General features: G+C 39.8%; 2 protein-coding genes across 2 annotated transcripts; one reads left to right on the forward strand and one right to left on the reverse strand.

The window, feature by feature from the left end:
* The first annotated feature begins 392 nt into the window (after nt 1-392).
* LOC148563379 (protein FAR1-RELATED SEQUENCE 9-like) lies at nt 393-3080 on the forward strand. Its single transcript, XM_088486781.1, has 4 exons — nt 393-2144; nt 2411-2704; nt 2787-2882; nt 3021-3080. The coding sequence occupies exons 1-4, from the start codon at nt 393-395 to the stop codon at nt 3078-3080; spliced, it is 2202 nt and encodes a 733-aa protein (XP_088342907.1).
* Nucleotides 3081-5497: 2417 nt separating this feature from the next.
* LOC107642889 (uncharacterized) lies at nt 5498-7539 on the reverse strand. Its single transcript, XM_016346389.3, has 9 exons — nt 7495-7539; nt 7293-7390; nt 7058-7142; nt 6874-6948; nt 6363-6455; nt 6133-6267; nt 5917-6038; nt 5723-5792; nt 5498-5617 (listed from the first exon to the last, which is right to left on the reverse strand). The coding sequence occupies exons 1-9, from the start codon at nt 7516-7518 to the stop codon at nt 5498-5500; spliced, it is 822 nt and encodes a 273-aa protein (XP_016201875.1). The 5' UTR covers nt 7519-7539.
* Nucleotides 7540-20496: the final 12957 nt, after the last annotated feature.

The raw sequence follows: 20496 nt of genomic DNA on the forward strand, positions 1-20496 counted from the left end.
CGGAGGAAGATGCTTATGCTGCATACAAGGAGTTTGCAAAATTGAGGGGCTTTGGAGTTCGGAAGGGAGATGTAGCTCGGGTTAATGGGGTTTTAGTCAGAAGAGACTTTTTTTGCCATCGACAAGGGACAAGACATTCTAAGCACTATGACCGTCCTGAGCGAGTAAGGGAGGAGAGGCTTGAGAGCCGGACGGATTGTAAGGCTAAGTTGAAGATTTATTACGATGTGCAACACAACGTGTGGAAAGTGAGAACCATCATGGACGAACACAACCATGAGCTTGCCCCGGTGATGTTCACACATCTCCTCCCAAGTCACCGGAAGATGAGTGCGGGCGACAAGGCACAGGTGGATAATTTCAAGTAGTTTGGGATCGCAACCTCGAAAATAATGGCTTTCATGGCTGGGCAGTCTGATGGGTATGGCATGCTTCGATTTACGAAGCGGGATTTGTATAATTATGTGCATGGGCAAAGGGTTGAGCGAATATGTGATGGTGATGCATCAGCAACTATTAGTTACTTAGAGGGCAAGGCAAATGCGGACATGATGACGGTCGCACGTTACACACGCACCACGGAGAATCGTTTGGGTAGCTTATTTTGGGCGGATGGTGAGATGATTTCGGATTATCAGGTCTTTGGTGATGTCCTGGCATTCGACTCCACATATCGTTCTAACAAGTACAAGAAGCCATTGGTGGTTTTCTCTGGTTCAAATCACCACAAACAAACATCCATATTCGGGTTTGCGCTATTAGAGGATGAAGAGGTCCGAACTTATCGGTGGGTGTTGTTGAACCTGCTGGATGTTATGGGACAGAAGAGGCCATGCGTAGTTGTGACGGATGGGGACAAGGCAATGCGTGCTGCCATTGCGGAGGTGATGCCGGCCGCAACACATAGACTATGTGCTTGGCACCTAGAAAAGAATTGCGTCCAGAGGGTGAAGGATCTTGAATTTCGCAAGGTTTTTAAGAAAGCTCTGTATGCAAATTTTGAAGTCGACGACTTTGAGTTATATTGGAAGTCTTCGGTTGAGTCGCTCGGCCTAGTTGATAATACTTGGGTTCAAAACACGTACGAAACCAGAGAAAGCTGGGCAATGGCCTACCTACGGGGCACATTCTGTGCGGGTTACAAGACAACTTCAAGATATGAAGGGATAAATGCTTTTATAAAGGGTTTTCTCAAGTCAACTGATAGCATTTTGGAACTCGTACACAGTTTGGACCGGGTTGTAAAGGACTACCGGAATAATGAAGTAACTGCCCAATTCTATTCCACGTACTATACTCCGGTGCTAACGACCGGCCTTGATTCGATCGAGCTTTTTGCATCAAAGGTGTATACACGAGCAATTTTTAGGGAAGTAAAGAAACAGATTAAGGGTGTCGCGAGTTTATTGTTTCGGAGCAGGGACAGCATTAGCACTACTAGTGTATACCAATTTTCGAAGATGGGAAAACCTAACAAGATACACAAGGTGTTGTATGATCCGAACGAGGAAAAGATTGAGTGTGAGTGTTCAATATGGAACAGTGAGGGAATTCCATGTAGTCATATATTCTGTGTCATGAAGTATGAGGGGTTGGAAGAAATCCCGGAGGGTCTTATTCTGAGCAGGTGGTGCAAGGATGCAAAGGGCTGGAGTTCGAAACCCCCCCAAGTGACAGATGGCCCTCAGGGACGCTTGCTCCGATATGGTGCCCTCAGTGGTTTGATGAATTTGGTTGCCAGACTTGGTTCTGAAGATCCCGCGGAGTTTGTTGTCGCTAGGGAAGGCATTGCCACCCTTGTGGAGGACCTTCAACGAAGAGCATACCGCCGGGTCGGAAGCCAACTTGGTTTATCAATGCCGCCAGCACTGAAGGATCCACCGGTTTCAAAAACAAAGGGGGCTCGGAGGAAGGGAAAGGAGGTAGAGCCAGAACCGAGCAGCAAGTGTGAGATACCAACGAAGCGACGATGTTGTACAAGCTGTGGGGTTCATGGTCATACGAAGAGGACATGCACGTGGCATCGGGCCCATCGTGGACCTGACACTGATGGGGGAGCGGTCCCAGGTTGCGCGGAGTGTTCCTCTGGGATGGGGAGTGCCCCGTCTGCAACTTTGAGAGATAAATCTGCTGGAAGATTCCAGGTTAGGGGTCGAGTTAAAAGTGATTCTAAACCTACTATCCTTTGATACTATTAATGCTAATAGCATACCACAACAAAAACATAACAGGATTATTAGGTTCGTGAGAAATTTGGATTGGGTTGGTTAAAAGTTTGTTCGGAACTTACAGTTTGGTTATCTCTTTGTAGTAGATGTTTCATTAAATTTTCACTTCCAATGCTGCATTCCATGCTTAAGAAAATGGATTAGGGTTGGTTAGGGTCAACTGATGTGAGTGATGTATGCAGAATTCGGAGCGCAATATTGATGAGATGGGCGACCTAGGCCACACCGCTTCACTCCGTCGTGAGGGTGCAACACCGGGGTACAATCATGGGTCTAGTGAAACAGAGTGGAACCCCCTAATGGGTGTCGGGGGCGGTAGTGCCAACATCTTCCTCGGAGGGCAACACATTGGACAGTTCTTTGCTTCGCAGGGTTGCTCCGGCCACAGAGGGGAGTCTCATGGAAACGATGTCAGCCGAATGTCTAATCCGACAAGGCACACCAACGAAGAACTATTCGAGCATTGGCTATCACAGGTAGTAGTGGAAAAACCAGTTGGATGTGTTAAGTGATTTCCCACTTATTTTTTTTTGTATTGAGTTGCATGTTTTGTTGAAGGACCGTGCTTTTGTTGTTGATGTGAACAAAATGCCGTGGGCAGGCCATCGTGCAGCAGAAGGAATGGTTGCGTATAAAAGCAAACACAAGTTGCTGGTGAGAAGAAACAGGGATGTAGTTGGGCCATTCTTGCGGATTCCTTAGTCGGTCTTGTTGTGGAAAAAATGTGTTAACAAGGGCATGATGCACAGGTGGATGGCAATTATGACATATGGTAAGGATTCTTCTGGTTAGGTTAAATGGGCTATAACGGGAATAGCTAGTTCTGTGTTCGCTAGTAATGTTTCGGTGTAGCTTTACCCAGCATATGTTCAATGGCAATGTATATGGTGATAAGTTGCAATTGTGAACCTATCCTGCCTGTCAGGACTATAATACCTTTATGTTTGACTTGTTAACCTTTAATTGCACATGATGAATGAGTTGACAATTTGAAAAAACCTGTACATGTGGTTAGTAAAAATCATTGATGAATTTGCATTTCATTTCATTGTTATTTATATCTCCCTGCAGTACCGTGCTCATGAATGAATTAGAACCTGCTGAGAAAACCAGAATGGCCTAATAACCATGTAATAATATTAATCTATTAGCCTTGTTACTTGTTATTAGGCCATCATGCTAACCCAACCATATCACAGCCCAAGAGGAGCAATTAGAAAACCCATATTCTTGTATCTGAATTCAATTGACGATTGTGATTGAGTTATGTGATTTTTCTTTAGTGATCAATTGAATTTTTAGGTAAGTTTATCTATTGCTAGTGACATTAGAGTTCAAGGTAGGTAATGTATTCTAGTATGAACTATCTGTGTTGGTTTGCAGTTGACTTTTTTTTTCTGCACTATTATCTTTCAGGAATATTTAGTAATAGCTTTTGCATTGTCATTGAATAGTTGTTCAGAATACACAGACATTAGTTCATAGATGAAATTTTTCTCTGTGCAGTGCTTTCTCCAATTTAGGCCATGAAATTAACATACGAGCATAGTTGGTCGAATTTTGTGCAAACTAAATTTAAACTTCATTTCATTCTACTTTTTGTTTTTGTACGTGGTTAGCTGCTTATGCGTATTCCATGTTGGATTTGATTTCATTTTATCCTTTGAGTGCCAGTTTGCAGGTGAAAAGAATTAGGGAGATACTGCAAATTTAGTAATTTGGTGTTTTAGAAGAAGTTAACAAATACTATTAAGCAAGGATATATATGGAGATATCTATGCGATTTCTGTGTCTCTTTGATTGAAACTCCTACACCAATGTTTCTTTAATTGATTTGATTACAGTTGATCAAAAAAACAGATAGTGCAGTAGCCAAAATACCTTAGGGTGAGTAACAGGTAGGCTGGTTGTGCTGTGAGGAAAAAAAATGTGGTCATCTAATGCCCTGGGAGGTTTTGTAAAATATAAAATTTGTTGGGTTCATTTATAAATGGAAAGGAGTGGAGAAAAATTTGGGTTGCTTAACTCTAAAAGATGAAAACAAAATTTTCCGTTTTCGAATGGCGGAAACAGTGACTTCCTGTTTTCCCGTTCCTTCTTTTCGCTATTTATCCCATGCTCTAATATTATGTTCACCTTAAATGGATTTTTTTAAAAATATATAATTTAGTTATTTCAATTGTCGAAATACACAATTACTATTGTATTTACCAATTTAAATGGATGACTAATTTTTTATTATTTAAAATAGACTGATTAAGTTTTTTATTATGTAAAATCATTCATCTTTCGTAGTATTTGAAACGATCTATTTATAAGATTTTGGTCGAACTTTAAATTATTTTTGAGTTCACTCTGACCTGATGACATAGAGACACTAAGAACAGGGTTAATTCTGTTTTTATTTTTTTTTGTTATTCTTGTTAATTTATTATAAGTATTTTCTTATTATTATATTTTTCTTTTTAAATTAATTAATTAAAAAATTGATATTAGTTTAAATTTTTATTAACTGTGCTAGTCTATCACCAAGTAAAATATAACAACACTAATGATCTGTAATGTTTTCAGATACTTGTCTTATGCTATTTGCAAAGACTAAATACAGCTAAGTCATTAGACCAATTTAATTAGACTTAATTACTGAAATATATTTGTTATATAATATCACGGTTAGATAAACGTAATTAAATTAGAGAATTGAACTACGCATATATTAATCACAATTTGATATTAGTCAATTCGAAATTTAAAAAAAATAACATATTAGCCTTTTTTAAAATTATTTTTAAGGAATTGTTATATGTTTTGGCCGAAATCAATGCTTTCATGAAGCAATGTATATAATCAACGATTCATTAACAACCGCTTACTAAGAATCAAATTAAAGTGTCCTTTAAGGAGCACATGATCTTTTTACCACCATAGCCAAATCCCAAATATCTTACGACTACCACATAATAATTTTACAAGGTTGTTACTTAGCAGTATGAGATAGTATCACACATAGGAAATATAACGGTTTGCATATACATCCAAAACAAAACTGCTTCAGGTAGAGGTTTTGAGCATAACTTTCAAAGATTACATCATCAAAACAATGCAGATACTAAATTTTCACCCAACTCCAATGCAACACATTGCGTTGGTGTGCATGTTTATGACGGTCTGATCTAGTAGACTGCCCTGCCAACTGGCCAAATCCACGGAACGTACCCAAACAAAACATGATACCAGTAAACCCATTTCCAACCCAAAATGGCTTCAGTCTAGGCTGCTTTCTGTTGCCAATGCCGGACTGCTTTGGAAACAGCATCTTCTCCTAGGTCGTTGTGAGACTTCATCACCAAATCCACTGCCAACCGCATCCTAGTCGCATTGTTGACATTCTGAAAGAGAAGTCAAGCGAATACCGTCGTCATGTCATAATTGGATGCGTCGATTAGTTCAACGTAATCTTAACGAGCTGAATGTAAACATAGGATTAGCTGTACCTGTACCCCGTGATCTTGCCACAGGTGCTCTCGAATCATCCACTGTGCTACCCACACGCCACAGTCCATGCTATTTTGGGAACAATTACCTCGGATAGTTAGGGTTGTTGTTGTTATCACAAGAAGGACCAGACAGTTAAAAAAAAACAAGAAAACCACTTAAGTTTACATAATTTGAAAATGTAGGGGCTTACGAGTCCCCCGCTTGTTGAGGCACCTCCGGCTCCTCGAACTCGAAGGCTGAGAACCTAGGACGCAGCGCCTCAGGCCCCGATAGCAATGACTTTCCCAGCGTCAAACCTTCAAGGTAAAGTGCCTACAAAATACAAGCATAGGTATTAGGTACCATTGATATGAGTCGCCCGTTCGATCTGTGGCCATGTGGTTGTCCCAACAATGCCGAGACTTACCACCCGAACCATCACAGTTTTCCTTGCATCTGCTTCACGCAGATCTCGGAGTGAGTCTAGATACACTAACTTCATTCGCGGGATGTCGATAATCATAAGGTACCAGTGTTGATCACACCACATGGGCTGGTAAACCTTCAAGTAAATCCATAACAATGCTGGGTATGAAATTGCGCTACAAATTCGAAAACAAGCATAGGAGAACAAATTTTCGGCGTCGGTGTACTTACCTTCGTCGTCTGGTCCACCTTGCTGCGCATGTAGTTGTTGCGTATCGACGTCATGTTCGCCGACGTTAGCGAGCGACCACCAAGTGCCGCTTGCTGCGAAAAAATTGAACCCGTTAAGTTGGCATTTCATCCCACTATAGGGCAGATGCTGAGCAGGGTGAGACTTTAAATAAACAGGCAATCAAAGTAAAATGTGATATGTTAATGATTTCTGTGAATGAGGGTCTTCCTTTTGTTGCATGGCCTTACGTAACTGGGTTCACACTACACATGGGTTTCATTTCGGTAGGCAACAGAATATATTCGCAGCAATGGTAGCTTAGATTACAAGTGAGTGATAAGTTATCGATGCAAGGAAATTGGCATAGGAATGGTGGTTTCCATAAATTAGACCGTACCTGGGTCTCAATGATTTTCTTTATGCCACAACATCGTCATCATATGTGTGCATGGAATGAAAGGAAACAGTAATACCAAGTGAAGTTTGTTTGTACTCAGTCAATGAATTTACCATGACCACTGTGGGAAGGAACCAACAACTGCGCTGCGATCCATTTGTCAGCATACGAATAACTACATTCAGTACCTACACATGGTAAGGAAAACACCAGTCATGCCAACTTAAGAAGGCATGTGCCTTGAATCAGGTGTAAAGACCCAAGGGATTGAAACATGAAGATGTGACAGGGACTCACATCGTCAACAACCTCCTCTTTCGGGGCGAGAGTTATCAGCGCTCCCCTACTTGCAAAGCAGTCCCCAATGTCAATAAGAACCTCACTGCAGGTAATGTACAAAGAAAACAAAGCATACATTAGGGCGATATGTTAGATTGAGTTAAAACAGGTGTGGCGAACTCGAAGCCGTGTGATTGCAATACTGAAAAATTGAAGGAGACCAGCATAAATTCGGTGTAACTGGAATGCTTACCTCTCTGGAAGATCTCTGTTGAAAATGTAAGCAGCAACTGCCAACTCCACCCCGGACAGGTTCATATCTACCGTGGGATGGAATACCAGGTTCATGGACTACAATAACCCCAACCAATTACACATGCCCAACAGATAGGAGATGGTGATGGGACACACGAAACTGCGAATAACCTTATCGTGACACATACGTATATACTGACCTTTGGAATGCTGTCCACTTGCATACTTAGTAACCCGCTTAAGTTCACGACCGCGGCAGAATCCGCGGCATGGCCATGAAACTTATCCTGGCCAGACCGCCCGGTTGCATTGATTACAGTTTTTATAGTTGTGTGCCCTTTGGTCTTTGCCACGCCGTCGTCGGAACTAAGATCCACCTGAAACACAATAAACGAAGGGGTGTGCAGAGAACCAGCAATTGAAAACAACTACGTATAACTTGTAATCGATGGAACAAAAGTTTTCAGGTTGGAGTCGTACCACTTCCGGAACACGCTTTGACCGTGGCTCCTTCCAACTTTTGATTGGTTTCCTCGTTCATTTCTTGGATCTGTTGGTGGTAAAGGGGAAGTGATCCATGCTGAATGTGGTGTCGATGACCAGACTTACTTCCGGCACCGGACGCCGGGTATGCTCAGCCCGCCGGCAGGTCTTGCTAGCTTTTTTCTTTGAACGATTCTCTTTGGGTAAGTTGAAATATGTGTTCTTCTGGTTGCAATTGCAAAACCTGCAAAGGCCGGCAAGCAGCTCCCCGTTAAAACCAGGCGACCTCTCCCCGGTTAGCAACCTGATTGCGTCCCTTAGCTCCAAAACCACCGCATCATGTCGAGCTAAGGCGTCCGACAACCTCCTTATGTCGGTCTGCATTCCCGACACACTGCTCACCACGCTCCTTACAATGGGAGTGCATTCCTGCGTGGCATTATAATTAGATATTATGTTAGGATTTGTGGCAATGCAATTCCCGGGTAAATGGAACCTTAGTAGTGTTATCCTCACATGAGGCGGTGCTGTGTACGTCGAGCCACAGCTTGCCGCGGAGACTAGAGGGTCATCGTTCCCCTTTGGAGGTGCCCTGTGGGTACAATCACAATTTCAAGTACTTATGAGCCTCTAGTGGCAGCAGTTATTTGCAGAACCAAATCACGAAGCAGTTAACAACTAACAACCAAATGTCTTCTTAATCACCAGTCAGGGATCCGTTCCAACGTTTTCCTGGCACAGGAGGCCGAGCATCTGGAGCCAGAAGGATGCACCTTAGGAGAGGATCCATTCTGTGGCTTGCCTGCTGATTCGGCTGGCCTTGCTCCAAACGATAAACAACGGGGACGCCTACAATCCAAACAATACTCGCGGTTTAGAAAAATCACTGAAAATCATCAATAAGGAATCCATGCCATGGTAACAAAAAGACAGTATTCAAGCAACACAACATGAAGAAAAGCTACGTACTTAACATCTTAGGACTCCAAAGACCATCGGACGATAGACTTCCAATTTTTACCGAGTCATACAAATATAAACATACACAACATGGAAAGAAGAAACTCACTTAAGAAAACATCATAATTGTCCTCGAACGATTTACGAATTTTACGAAACGGCTTGCTATTACCGCAGCGGGGAGGACACTCATTTATCTGCTTCCTCGAGATCGGAGTATCAATGCAGCGAAGTAAAAGGCGTGGTATCAATGCAACCTTCGGTTGACGGCGGCGGTGGCTATTGATACCAGGTTGGGCAGGTTCCAAGAGCAAGTAGCTGATTCTGTCCAGGAGGAAATTGGGCATGTAGCTGTCGCTGATTTAGGTAGGAGGAAGGGAGAGTCAAGCACCCATGGAGACTGGTCTTACAAATTGGCAGCAGCGAGGGAGAAGAGCGCGGCTTGATTCAGTTTCGTTGGGGTAGCATGTTGAGTCTATAGGATTTGTGAAAAAGAAGAGAAATAAATCGAAGAGAATGCAACAAAAGCACACGTAGGAAAGCATGGTGGGTCAAGAGAAGAGGAAGACAGCCGAGGAGGAGCAGAGACGCCGACAACAAGAGGAGGAGCTGGCGTTGGAACGATGGGGAGCGGAGAGGGATAGCACTCAAGGCAGCGACCGAAAGATGAAGAATTTAGAGTAACAAATCGAAGAACAAAGCAGCGCAGCAGCGGCAGCCATGGAGCGCAGCAGTAGAGGTATCGAGAAAACAATGAAATGGGTTAGGTTCAGGGACGATGAATCGGGTCTGCTGGGGATGGAATTTTGTTCCGGGTCGGGTTTTGTTTTGGTAGTTTGGCCTTATTCGGTTGGGCTTCGGTCTAACAACACGTGGCTGCCTTAAATCACTATATACGCGGGCATCCTATTTCTTGGACCATGACCCACCAATAAATATGTACCCTACCCATCACATTTCTTCCCATTCTTGGGCCACTTATGTAGTAGGCCCACAAAAATGTACAAAGGCTCCACCACCATTATGGATATGTGAGCCCGAGAAATAAAAAAAGTCAAAGACGTTCAAGTCGCTCATTTTGAAAAAAAGTTCTATTGTGGAAGAAAAAGATATGAAAAATAAAGCCCATATATCACTGTTCCCGTATCTGACGGCTTTCCTCTGTGGTGAGATTTCACTAGTCACCGTGATATTTAACTTCACGAGGTCTATGCACTGCAATGACTAGGAAACGTAACTTCTAACCCGAGTGCATCGCTATTTACCTAACCCAACTGGACAAGTAATGTAATGGCCTACGTGAACAGTGCATCCCTCTTGTGAGGTTTCTTTGTGGTCAACGTCACGAGAATAGTCCACCACGAGTATTTCCTGACAGACGCACATGCGAAGCACGTGCTGGTGACCATGTGCGACATGACGGGGCGAGGGATAAAGTCGAAGTACATGAAGCATCAAGAGAAAAAAGCAGCATCTAAGGGGGTGAGCAATGGCGTGGAGAATATACTCACATGGGATCGTACGATGCGTTTGCTGTGTGGGATGAGTTCGTCACTAAGTACGTTGCACGTGTCCAGCCTCAGTCAGCCGTGTTGGGAACGGCCCACTCCACTGCGTGGCCTGTTCTGTCTCATTCCTGTAGTAGATTCCCGCGTGGGAATAAACAGTCGCTTTCAGGAAGGACCTCCCATGGGGATTCAGGCTTTCCTCCACGTCAATGCTTATAACAAGTGGGGTGAAAGCCAAGCATGCCTAAGAAGTTTTTGTGACCCTCATCATACGCGTGGCTAAATTTGTTGAATGGAAGTAGAACAAATTCCCCAATTTACCCTAACTACTTTGCTCTAATGGCAAGACGGATACATGTATGGCAAAACCTAAACATGTTAGTATAACCACCGAAGGGTTTGTGTGTACTTTGCGGTCTTTTTACCATTGCGCTTTACCCAAGAAATTACTGAGACTAAAGCCAGCGACGTCAATCCGAACGTCGCATCATGGTGAGATGAGGGCCATAGGTAATGAGTTGGCGCGAACAGAAAATTTCAAGTGAGGGTACCATAAACGACGTCGTAATTTACGGGGGTTGGCCACGTGAATATACTTGGTCATGTTTTTGGCGAATCAATGATGCTGCTATAAGCCAAGGGTTGTTTAAACCACCAAAGACCAATAGCGCATAACGACTAAACATACTGCACGCTAGGGTTTACAAAAATTCACTGTGTCAAATATAATACAAACTCGGTGTGTTACTATTTGAAGAGTAACCGGACTATTTAGAAGAAGTTGGATATGCTGCTTTGGGTTTCGTAACAATGAGGAACCGGTTCGTAGTTGGGTCTCACGTTAACTGTTTACAACTAAATCCACTAGCCCGGTCGGGTCGGACCGAGAGTAGCATAACTGCCTAACCACAGCATTCACGTGTTTAGGAACGGTGGGTCAACGTTGGCCAAATCACAAACACATGGACACCATTCTGAATATGATTTGCTATGCTGAAGTAACTATAACGAACCAGGTTAGAGTCCGGTTCATGTGGTTATTGAGAAAACATCAGTTAGTCCGGTCCGCTCCAATCCAAATTGTAATTACACACACCATACGGACCGCAAACATTTTGCTATAAATACTACTCTCCCACCACAAACTCTCTCGCAAAGGATATCAGAGTTACCTCCACAACAATTCACATCTCAAACATGCTACTTCATACATGCTACTAGGATGCCAACGGCGCATCCAACAACCATTATGTCAACAGCTGTATCCCCCTCGCGTTGCGAAAAGAAGATCCCCCTCCTACATCTTCACAATCGACTCCATGCATGGGATTGGGTGAAATTGGCAAGAAAGTTACCAACCACGTAAGAAGCAGACTACCAGCATCCTTCCCGTTGTTGGATGTCGCGGCAAATTTCACATTTAGGGAGGCCGCGGCGACTAACAAGTTAGCTACTCTACCAAAGTATCTAGCGACAACCTACACAAGGCAAGGAAACAGTTTCTTCAACTTAACCAAATTTCCATTTTTTTTCCAGTTTTTTCAGCCACACCAACGTAACATGTTCTCAATGTGTAATCACCATTGACTGTTTTTAATGACAATCACACTTGTAGTTGAATAAGTCCTGTGCACATACTTTCTAACGATGAACATTGGTCTTAGCCCTATTAACTTTCTTAATAATTATCACTTTCAAGTGGGTTCACATTAAAAATAACAAACATCTTTGAACCAAGTTTCTAGGCGTGGGCGCGTGGCCCATATCTGTTGCGCAAAAATTAACAAATGTATGCATGGAATCAAGTCCCGTGCACGTGTTTAATGGGAACAACAAAATTACATGTTCAGTTAGGCTGTAATAAGTGTTTAAGTGTTACGATCAAGCATACCGTCCCATGCATGCAGATGCATTTAATGGCGGGAAGGGGAGTTCCCCTTTGGTGTAAGAATGGAATTAAGGTTCCTTTCTTATTGCAGACTTCCCCGTGAAGGTATAAATAAATATTGTTAAATATTATCATTTATCTATTTTTGATTTGAGAGAGAAAAAAAAATATTCATAACATGGAACTGATTTTATCTATATATATAAATGTATATAAAAGAACTAATAATGAATATGAATCAGAATTCGTTTAAAAATTTAATGTTTTTTAGCTAATTTCAACCAATCGTTACTCAATTTATTTACAAGTATGTTATTTTTATTAACTTCGAAACCGTCCCAGGTAAAAAATTGAAAAATTTTATAATTACAATATAATTAATGTTGCCTAACTTAGACTCACATTTTTAACATTTTGCTATTTAAAATGTAAATAAACTTTTCCACTCTCAACTAATATTTGAAGTAAAAAAAAGTTAACTATATTTTACAAAACTAAACATGGATAATTCATTCATTATATTAAAAAGAACACTATGATTATTAACTATTTCCTTGCTAATTTTTAGTATTGCAACTAAGTTACATTTAATGTGTTATATATTATTCGTTACACTCAACCAATTTTTTGTAATGAGAAGTGGTCCCTTCTTTAAACTGTGACGGTGATCTATACTCGATATTCCCCGTTCAATCTGCTACTGTGTTACAACTTTGTTACATTAAAAGAAAAAACTCATGAATACGTCGTTGGTGTACCTCGTAATAGGAAATACGTGTTACACCCAACCCAAACAATCTGATCATGAGAGGGGTTAGCATAAACAATTGCCACCGACATGCTCCTTGTTGCACTCCGATCCCCGTCCGACTTGGCCCGGTGATACATTAACTCGAAGGAGGAGACACGTTAAGTCTTGCTGAAGAGTGTTAGAAACCCCGAGGACGCCATTGTTATAACACTGAACGGCTTCCCCGGCAACGAGCGTCCAACCGTGGAGGTCCATCATGCCGCACACGAGACGTCCGCGCGGGAGCACTACCAGGGTCGCACCCTACGTTGGATATGACCTGGTCAACCATGCAACAGTATGATACATAGCCACGTACTAAGATCATCTTATTTGACCGTTGAAAGAATTATTATGAAAAAATCTAAACTTATTACAAGAGAGACGAGCGAGTTCATGCTGGTATTAGGTTATCCAAATTGTAAAAGGCAAAAACTATACTATGAAAAAAAAAAAAAAACTAAGGTTGTGAGAATCAAACCGGTTATCGAACCGGTCAAGTGATTGGTTCAATAATTTAACTGAGGTCAAACCGTGGTTGAACCGTTTTAATTCAATACATATTAAATTTATTAAATTTTAATATACATATAGATATTCTCCAAATACTAAAGCAGTAACTAGGTATTATCATTTGTACATTTCAGTGTAAAAGAGTCATGCATATCATAATTAAATCATTTTTCTCTTATATTTTCAAATTCTCTTTCACTCTATGACTTGTTGGCTCTTGCACAACAATAACCTGGTGTTGTTGCTGCATAATTCTCCTATTCAATTTCATTATCTAAGAACAATTCCTTTACCTCTAATGATATTCTTGGCAACAACATACACTTGCTTTTGGAGGCTAGAACCTAGCATATCAAATTCAACAAGCACAAAAAAGAATTCTGAACAACAATTCCTTTACCTCTAATGATATTCTTGGCACGGGTATGTTCGCTATTCGCAGAGCGTGTTGCTTGACACAGAGAGATGTGGCTCGAAGACAAAGGCATTTTGACGACGACAAAGAGGCGGGCTTCACAGCGAGCACCGAGACAGTTAGGAGAAAAGTGGCGGCAGCTGAGACTGAGAGTGAGAGAGACACTGAAACAATGAGAAGAAGCCATGCACATCAACCTCAGACACAGCCCCACCGCCTCCTTCCTCCGCCACTTCCGAGGGCTCTGCTCATTCTTCCGCTCCTCTCCAAAGCTGCCACCTTTGAAATTAGGGATTTTTCTAGTAAGAGTGAGATTGAGAGTGAGCGAGAAGGGAGAAGGGGCATTTCGGGGGTCTTAACGCGTTTCATTTTTTTTGTTTTTTTTTTTTTAAAAAAGTAAATCCAAAACCGCACCGTTTTGATGTGAATGAAACAACCGGACCTTCAAATAAACTGACCGGTTCAACCGGTTAACCACCGAGTTGACCGGTTTTTTCAGCAATTTTTTACAAACTGGTTTTTGGCGTTAACCGGACCGGCCAACTGGCCGGTTCCCGGTTAACCCGGTCAAGCCAGCCGGTCAAGTCCAACACAATAAAAAACCGACCGGTTTACACCCTACATCTAACATCCTTCCTCTTGAGTGAGCAAACCCCAGATGCAGTTATAGTCAGCGACAAACCCCAAATTCATGAACCTTGAAGTTTTCTCGCAAACAGTCTGGTTGAACCGTTCTCTGCCGATTCTACGAAGTTTTCGCATGCTTCGACTGACTTTGATCGGTTCTAACCGACTTTGACCGGAATCGTTCCTTACACATCTTTGGGTTTTGTTTCATGATCCTATGTAGATTCCCTTGCAAGTTTTGTTAGCACTCGGGTGTTGAAAGCTGCGATGAGTCCTGCTCAAATTCGAATTTGGCCAGAGTATGGATTAGTCCCAGCTAGGATTTGGTAGATCCTATTCAAAACATTGGTGTATGTAACTCGGCGAAAAAGTTAGTCCTATTTGATCAGCATTGTGACAGAGAGTAGATGTACGCTACATTGCAATTACTACCTAAACCAAGATACATCTACGTTATACTTATACTGCTCTATTCCCTATCTATTTCTGTTGCTCAGAAGACAAAAATAAACTGTCCATAAACCCAACAGGAGACAACATTAACAAAAATCTCCTAACTTCCTTTGAAAAGGGAACAAGTCAGATTAATAAGAAAGGGAGGCTAACTGCTTACATATAGCCGCCTCTTCTCTTAAGCACTGATAGCCATCAAAGTTTAATTTTAATACACTGACTCACTCAAACATTTTGTATAGTGGTTCAATTGCATTCTTCCATTTACATGACTATTCATACTATTAACGTCAAATATAATTATTTCTCCTGACATGTCGTTACACACTTAAATGCACATGAAATATATTAATCGTAAAATACTTTTATATTCTCTTAGAACTAAATAAAAGGTTATTTCAGTATTGTTAATATTAAATTTGAATTCATAATTGCTGATAAAATCTTTAACCTTCGGTAATAATTTAGTATTTTTTATATTAATTCTAAACGGACTATGTTACTGCCTTAGGAATAAACTAAAACCCATATCAATTTTTAAAATTCCAATCTTCGAATATTGTTTTCTTATTTTGAAAAATAATTCGCAACTTTGACTATTTTATCTTCGATATCTAAGAAAAATGGATTCTGTCGGTTCAACAAGTAACTTATCGGTTAAAACAAAAAAATTATGAACCAATAGCTTTGTCGATTCAACCCTTTCATCTACGATTCAACCCACTCTACTAACCGGTTTATCGAATCCCGGTTTAATATTAACGGACTTCGGAATACGAATTTCGGTTTACAAATTCGGGTTCCAAATACACATCTCATTCTACACGGTTCAGGGTTCACGGTCCAACATACAGGGTCATGGTGTTCTTTCAACAAACGGGATAAACAAATCAACTGCGATTTCAGATTTCAGGTAGGGTGTTCACGGAATTTGGTTCTCTGGGTCACACAACATGGTTCGCCGTTTTCATGGTTAGGATTTTCTAGGTTTGACATTCGGGGTTCAGCTTCCGAAATTTCTCTCGTTGTGTACTGTCCCAGAAAAGAATAAGCAAATCAACTGAATTTTTACAGTTCAGGATTCCTCTCCTACGAATTTGTATATAGCATTTCGTCTCTCACGGATATACGAATTCCTATTCGTGGATTAGGGATACGGGTTCTGTTTCTTAATTTTAAAAGAAAAAATTTAATTTTTATTATTATAAAAAATATCCGACGACCCAGTTTGATCTTTCGAATTACTAACATAAAATATAAATTACAAATTATATATAGAGTGGGAAGAGTAGAGAGAAATAGAAAAAGGGAGAGAGATACATGAGAGAATTTAAGAAGTGAGTTTATTAATTTTCGATGTACATGTTTTTTGTCAATTTGAATAACAGAACGTCATCTGACACATTTAGTTGTTAATTTGAATTCAATTACAATGAAAAATGACAGGTGACACATTTTAGTTGTAAAATTATATATATACAATAGACAAGAATGTATCAAGATAATGTTATGTTAATGGCCCAGTTTTCACCCGATATTTACCTGGTATAATCGTGGCCCGAAAGAGTCTAGGTTTCATCGGGTCTCAGGCCGAGTTCGGGTATCACAAACAGGCCCCGTGTAGAACCTATGCACAATTACTCAAGAGGGGGGGTGAATTGAGTATTGCAACAACAATGAATCTTTTTGCGAAAGTTAAAGACAATATACAAAAGTGTTATTGTACTAGTATTTTTCCAAGAGCTTAACTCAATTGCTAAGCATTTATAAGGAGCTTTTACTTTCCAATAGACACCAACTCAAATAAATTGATCAAGCTTTTCACCAATCGGACTTAAGCTATTCCTTAAGTACTTACGAAGCTACTTTTCGATCACAATTTATTTGCTCAAAGGTAAAAGACAATAATATAGAAGAGATGAGTTTGGAGAGATGCAAACGCTATTTAGAGTGGTTCGGCACAATCCTTGTCCTACGTCCACTTTCTTTCTCAATCGCTATTGAGAAGTTCCACTATTGCCAAGCTTCAAGGTGCTCGCGCAAAACCTTTTACAATCCGAGTCCTTAGTTTCTAACACCTCACGGTATATGATCACCACTCGTATACTAACCCACTCCACTTAGAGATTCCTTCTCTAAGATTTGCCTTGAGTACTTAGTATACTTCTTTGGTATCCTCACCGACTATAGTGTTTATAACTCTTGACTCAACCTTGGAGATCACACTCCAATTTACAAAGTGTTACAAGAAAACAATTCTCAAAGAATTGTTGAGATGAAATGAGTACTCTCTAGAAGAGTGTATGATTACAAGTTTAGCACTATTGAACCAATTGATATTGCTCTCTCAAATTGTGTATTATAACACCTTAAAAATGTGTAGAATGAAAGAATATGAACAAGATAGTTTGCAAATACTCACATGTATGAAATAAGGCTTCAATCCATCTATTTATAGACTCCCCAAACCTTAGAAACGTTGGGGAGTTAATAGGATGGAGCCGTTTTGTTAAAACTAGCCGTTTTTTATGTTTTTGAATCATTTGCATCGATGCATAACACTTTGCATCGATGCAAATGTGTCTTTGAAGCTGAAATTTGAATTTTCAGCTAGGTTGCATCGATGCAAACATCTTTGCATCGATGCAAAAAGTCGTTGCATGCTTTGCATCGATGCAAGATGAGTGTGCATCGATGCAAACCTTAAAGAATGGCTTAAAATCACTTCAAAATACTTAGGATTGATCTCAAACTTGTTGGAGTCAATTCCTATGCTTTTATACCTTTGAAAACAAGTTTTTAAACCATTTGGCTAGCATCGAATTGCAAGATGTGCATCAAAATATTTTGTGAGTGTGTGTTGAGAGATTTTAGCAATTGGTTCTTAACAAGAAGTTACCTAAGTCCTAAGACACTATACTTGTCTTCAAATGTTGTGGACTTGAGTTTCTTGTTGTTGTTGTGTTGCTTTCAACTCTTCATTCCTCAATGTTGAATGTTGGTTGATCTTTCAACATGCTTGTTCATTCAAGTTGTTTGTTGGTTTGTCTTTCATGTCGTTTGTTGGTTTGTCATTCATCAAAACCTACGAATACAAACTTCGCATACAAGCAACATGATTTACAATTTTCCCCTTTTTGATAATGACAAACCAATTTTGAGGATATGCATTTATAAATGATTTTGAAAGCAACAATAATGCACTTTGTTTTATAGAAAGCTTTGGAGAAGACTTCACAAAAAAAAATTTTGCAGGAGTTCCCCCTAAATATGTGCATTTGTTCCCTTAAAGGGCGTTTATCAAAGAAAACGATTTAGATATCAAAGTTTTTGCTTAGCGGAAGTCTTTTTGAAATCATTGTTTCGCAAACTTATTTCTTCTTTTCAAATCCTCAAACTTCTTCTTTTTCAAGAGTTCAAAATTTCAAATATCCTCAAACTTCTCTTCCCCCTAAATATGTGCATTTGTTCCCTTAAAGGGCGTTTATCAAAGAAAACGATTTAGATATCAAAGTTTTTGCTTAGCGGAAGTCTTTTTGAAATCATTGTTTCGCAAACTTATTTCTTCTTTTCAAATCCTCAAACTTCTTCTTTTTCAAGAGTTCAAAATTTCAAATATCCTCAAACTTCTCTTCCCCCTTTTGACATTATCAAAAAGAAAGGAGTTTGAAATGTGTCATAGAAGCATGCATAAAACAATGAATTTTTTTTTTTTTTTAAGTTCAATATCTCTATTAATTTCAAGGATGAGATATTCCCCCTTTCAAAAAGAATTTGATTTCCTCTTTTTATATATAACAAGCATGCATAATTCCCCCTAAAGAAGTGAAATATATTAAAGCATGCACATTAACTTAAAATAGGGGTACCAAGCCTATTTTGAGTTATTCACCAAATAAGCATACAAGCATTAATCATTAAACAAAATTATGAAGGAAATATCAAAGTATTTAAACCATAATAGAAATCCTTAGCTTACTAGGAGTTAGTTTAACAATTCATATAATCAAATAAACATAATATAAACTTCAATTTGTTGATCCTCCATTGTTTATAATCTTCAAATTCTTCAATCTACCTCAAGATTAATCACTCATTCATCAACTCATAAACCTACAAAACAATGGCTAATTAGATATCTCCAATGCTTAAGTTAGTAAGAGATACAAAAATAGCAATATAAATGCAATGAATTCAAACAAATCATATTAGATTAGAATCCAAGATACCAAGTTCATTTCGGATGTTAAAAAAACTTTCTTTACATAAAGGTTTAGTGAAGATGTCCGCTAGTTGTTTACTAGTTTCGACAAATTCAATAACCACATCACCCTTTTCAACATGGTCTCTTATGAAGTGATGTCTAATCTCAATATGCTTGGTTCTTGAATGTTGAACCGGATTCTTGGTTAAATTTATTGCACTAGTATTATCACATTTGATAGAAATGTGATCAAGCATGAGTCCATAGTCCACAAGTTGTTGTTTCATCCATAAAATTTGGGCGCAACAACTACCGGCGGCTACATACTCGGCTTCGGCGGTGGACAAGGCTACACTTGTTTCTTACTATGCCATGAAACAAGAGAGTTTCCTAGCAAGTGACAAGTGCCGCTAGTGCTTTTCCTATCCAATTTGCAACCGGCAAAATCGGAATCGGAATAACTAATCAAATCACAAGTGGATCCTTTTGGATACCACAATCCAACATTTAATGTTCCTATGAGATACTTCAGAATCCTTTTCACCGCACTTAAGTGAGATTCCTTAGGATTAGCTTGGTATCTCACACACATGCATACACTAAACATGATATCTGGCCTACTTGCCGTTAGATAAAGTAATGATCCTATCATGCCTCTATACTTCTTTACATCTATGTTTTTACCTTGTTCATCTTTGTCAAGGTAGCAAGTAGTGCTCATTGGTGTGTCCATTGCCTTAACATTGTCCATTCCAAATCTTTTGAGCAATTCTTTGCAATATTTGGTTTGGCCAACGAAAGTTCCTTCTTTTCCTTGTTTGATTTGAAGACCAAGGAAGAAGTTGAGTTCGCCCATCATGGACATTTCAAATTCACTTTGCATGAGGTTTGAGAAAAACTTGCAAAGTGATTCGTTAGTTGAACCAAATATTATGTCATCGACGTAAACTTGTACCAAAAGGATATTTTTGTTTTCAATCATGATAAATAAAGTTGTATCAACCTTCCCTCTTCTAAAACCCTTTTTCTATTAAAAACTTGCTCAAACGTTCATACCAAGCTCTTGGAGCTTGTTTAAGACCATAAAGAGCTTTCTTGAGTTTAAAAACATGATTAGGATTTTCATAATCCTCAAAACCGGGAGGTTGTTCAACATATACTTCTTCTTGAATGAAACCATTAAGAAAGGCACTCTTAACATCCATTTGATAAAGTTTGAAGTTATAAGAGGATGCAAAAGCAAGTAACATCCTAATAGCTTCTAATCTAGCTACGGGAGCATAAGTTTCGTCATAATCAATGCCTTCCTCTTGATTATAACCTTTAGCTACTAATCTAGCTTTGTTTCTAACAATTGTACC

Source organism: Arachis ipaensis, chromosome B5, assembly GCF_059453495.1.
Source record: "Arachis ipaensis isolate K30076 ecotype BB chromosome B5, ASM5945349v1, whole genome shotgun sequence".
Taxonomy (NCBI): Eukaryota; Viridiplantae; Streptophyta; class Magnoliopsida; order Fabales; family Fabaceae; genus Arachis; species Arachis ipaensis.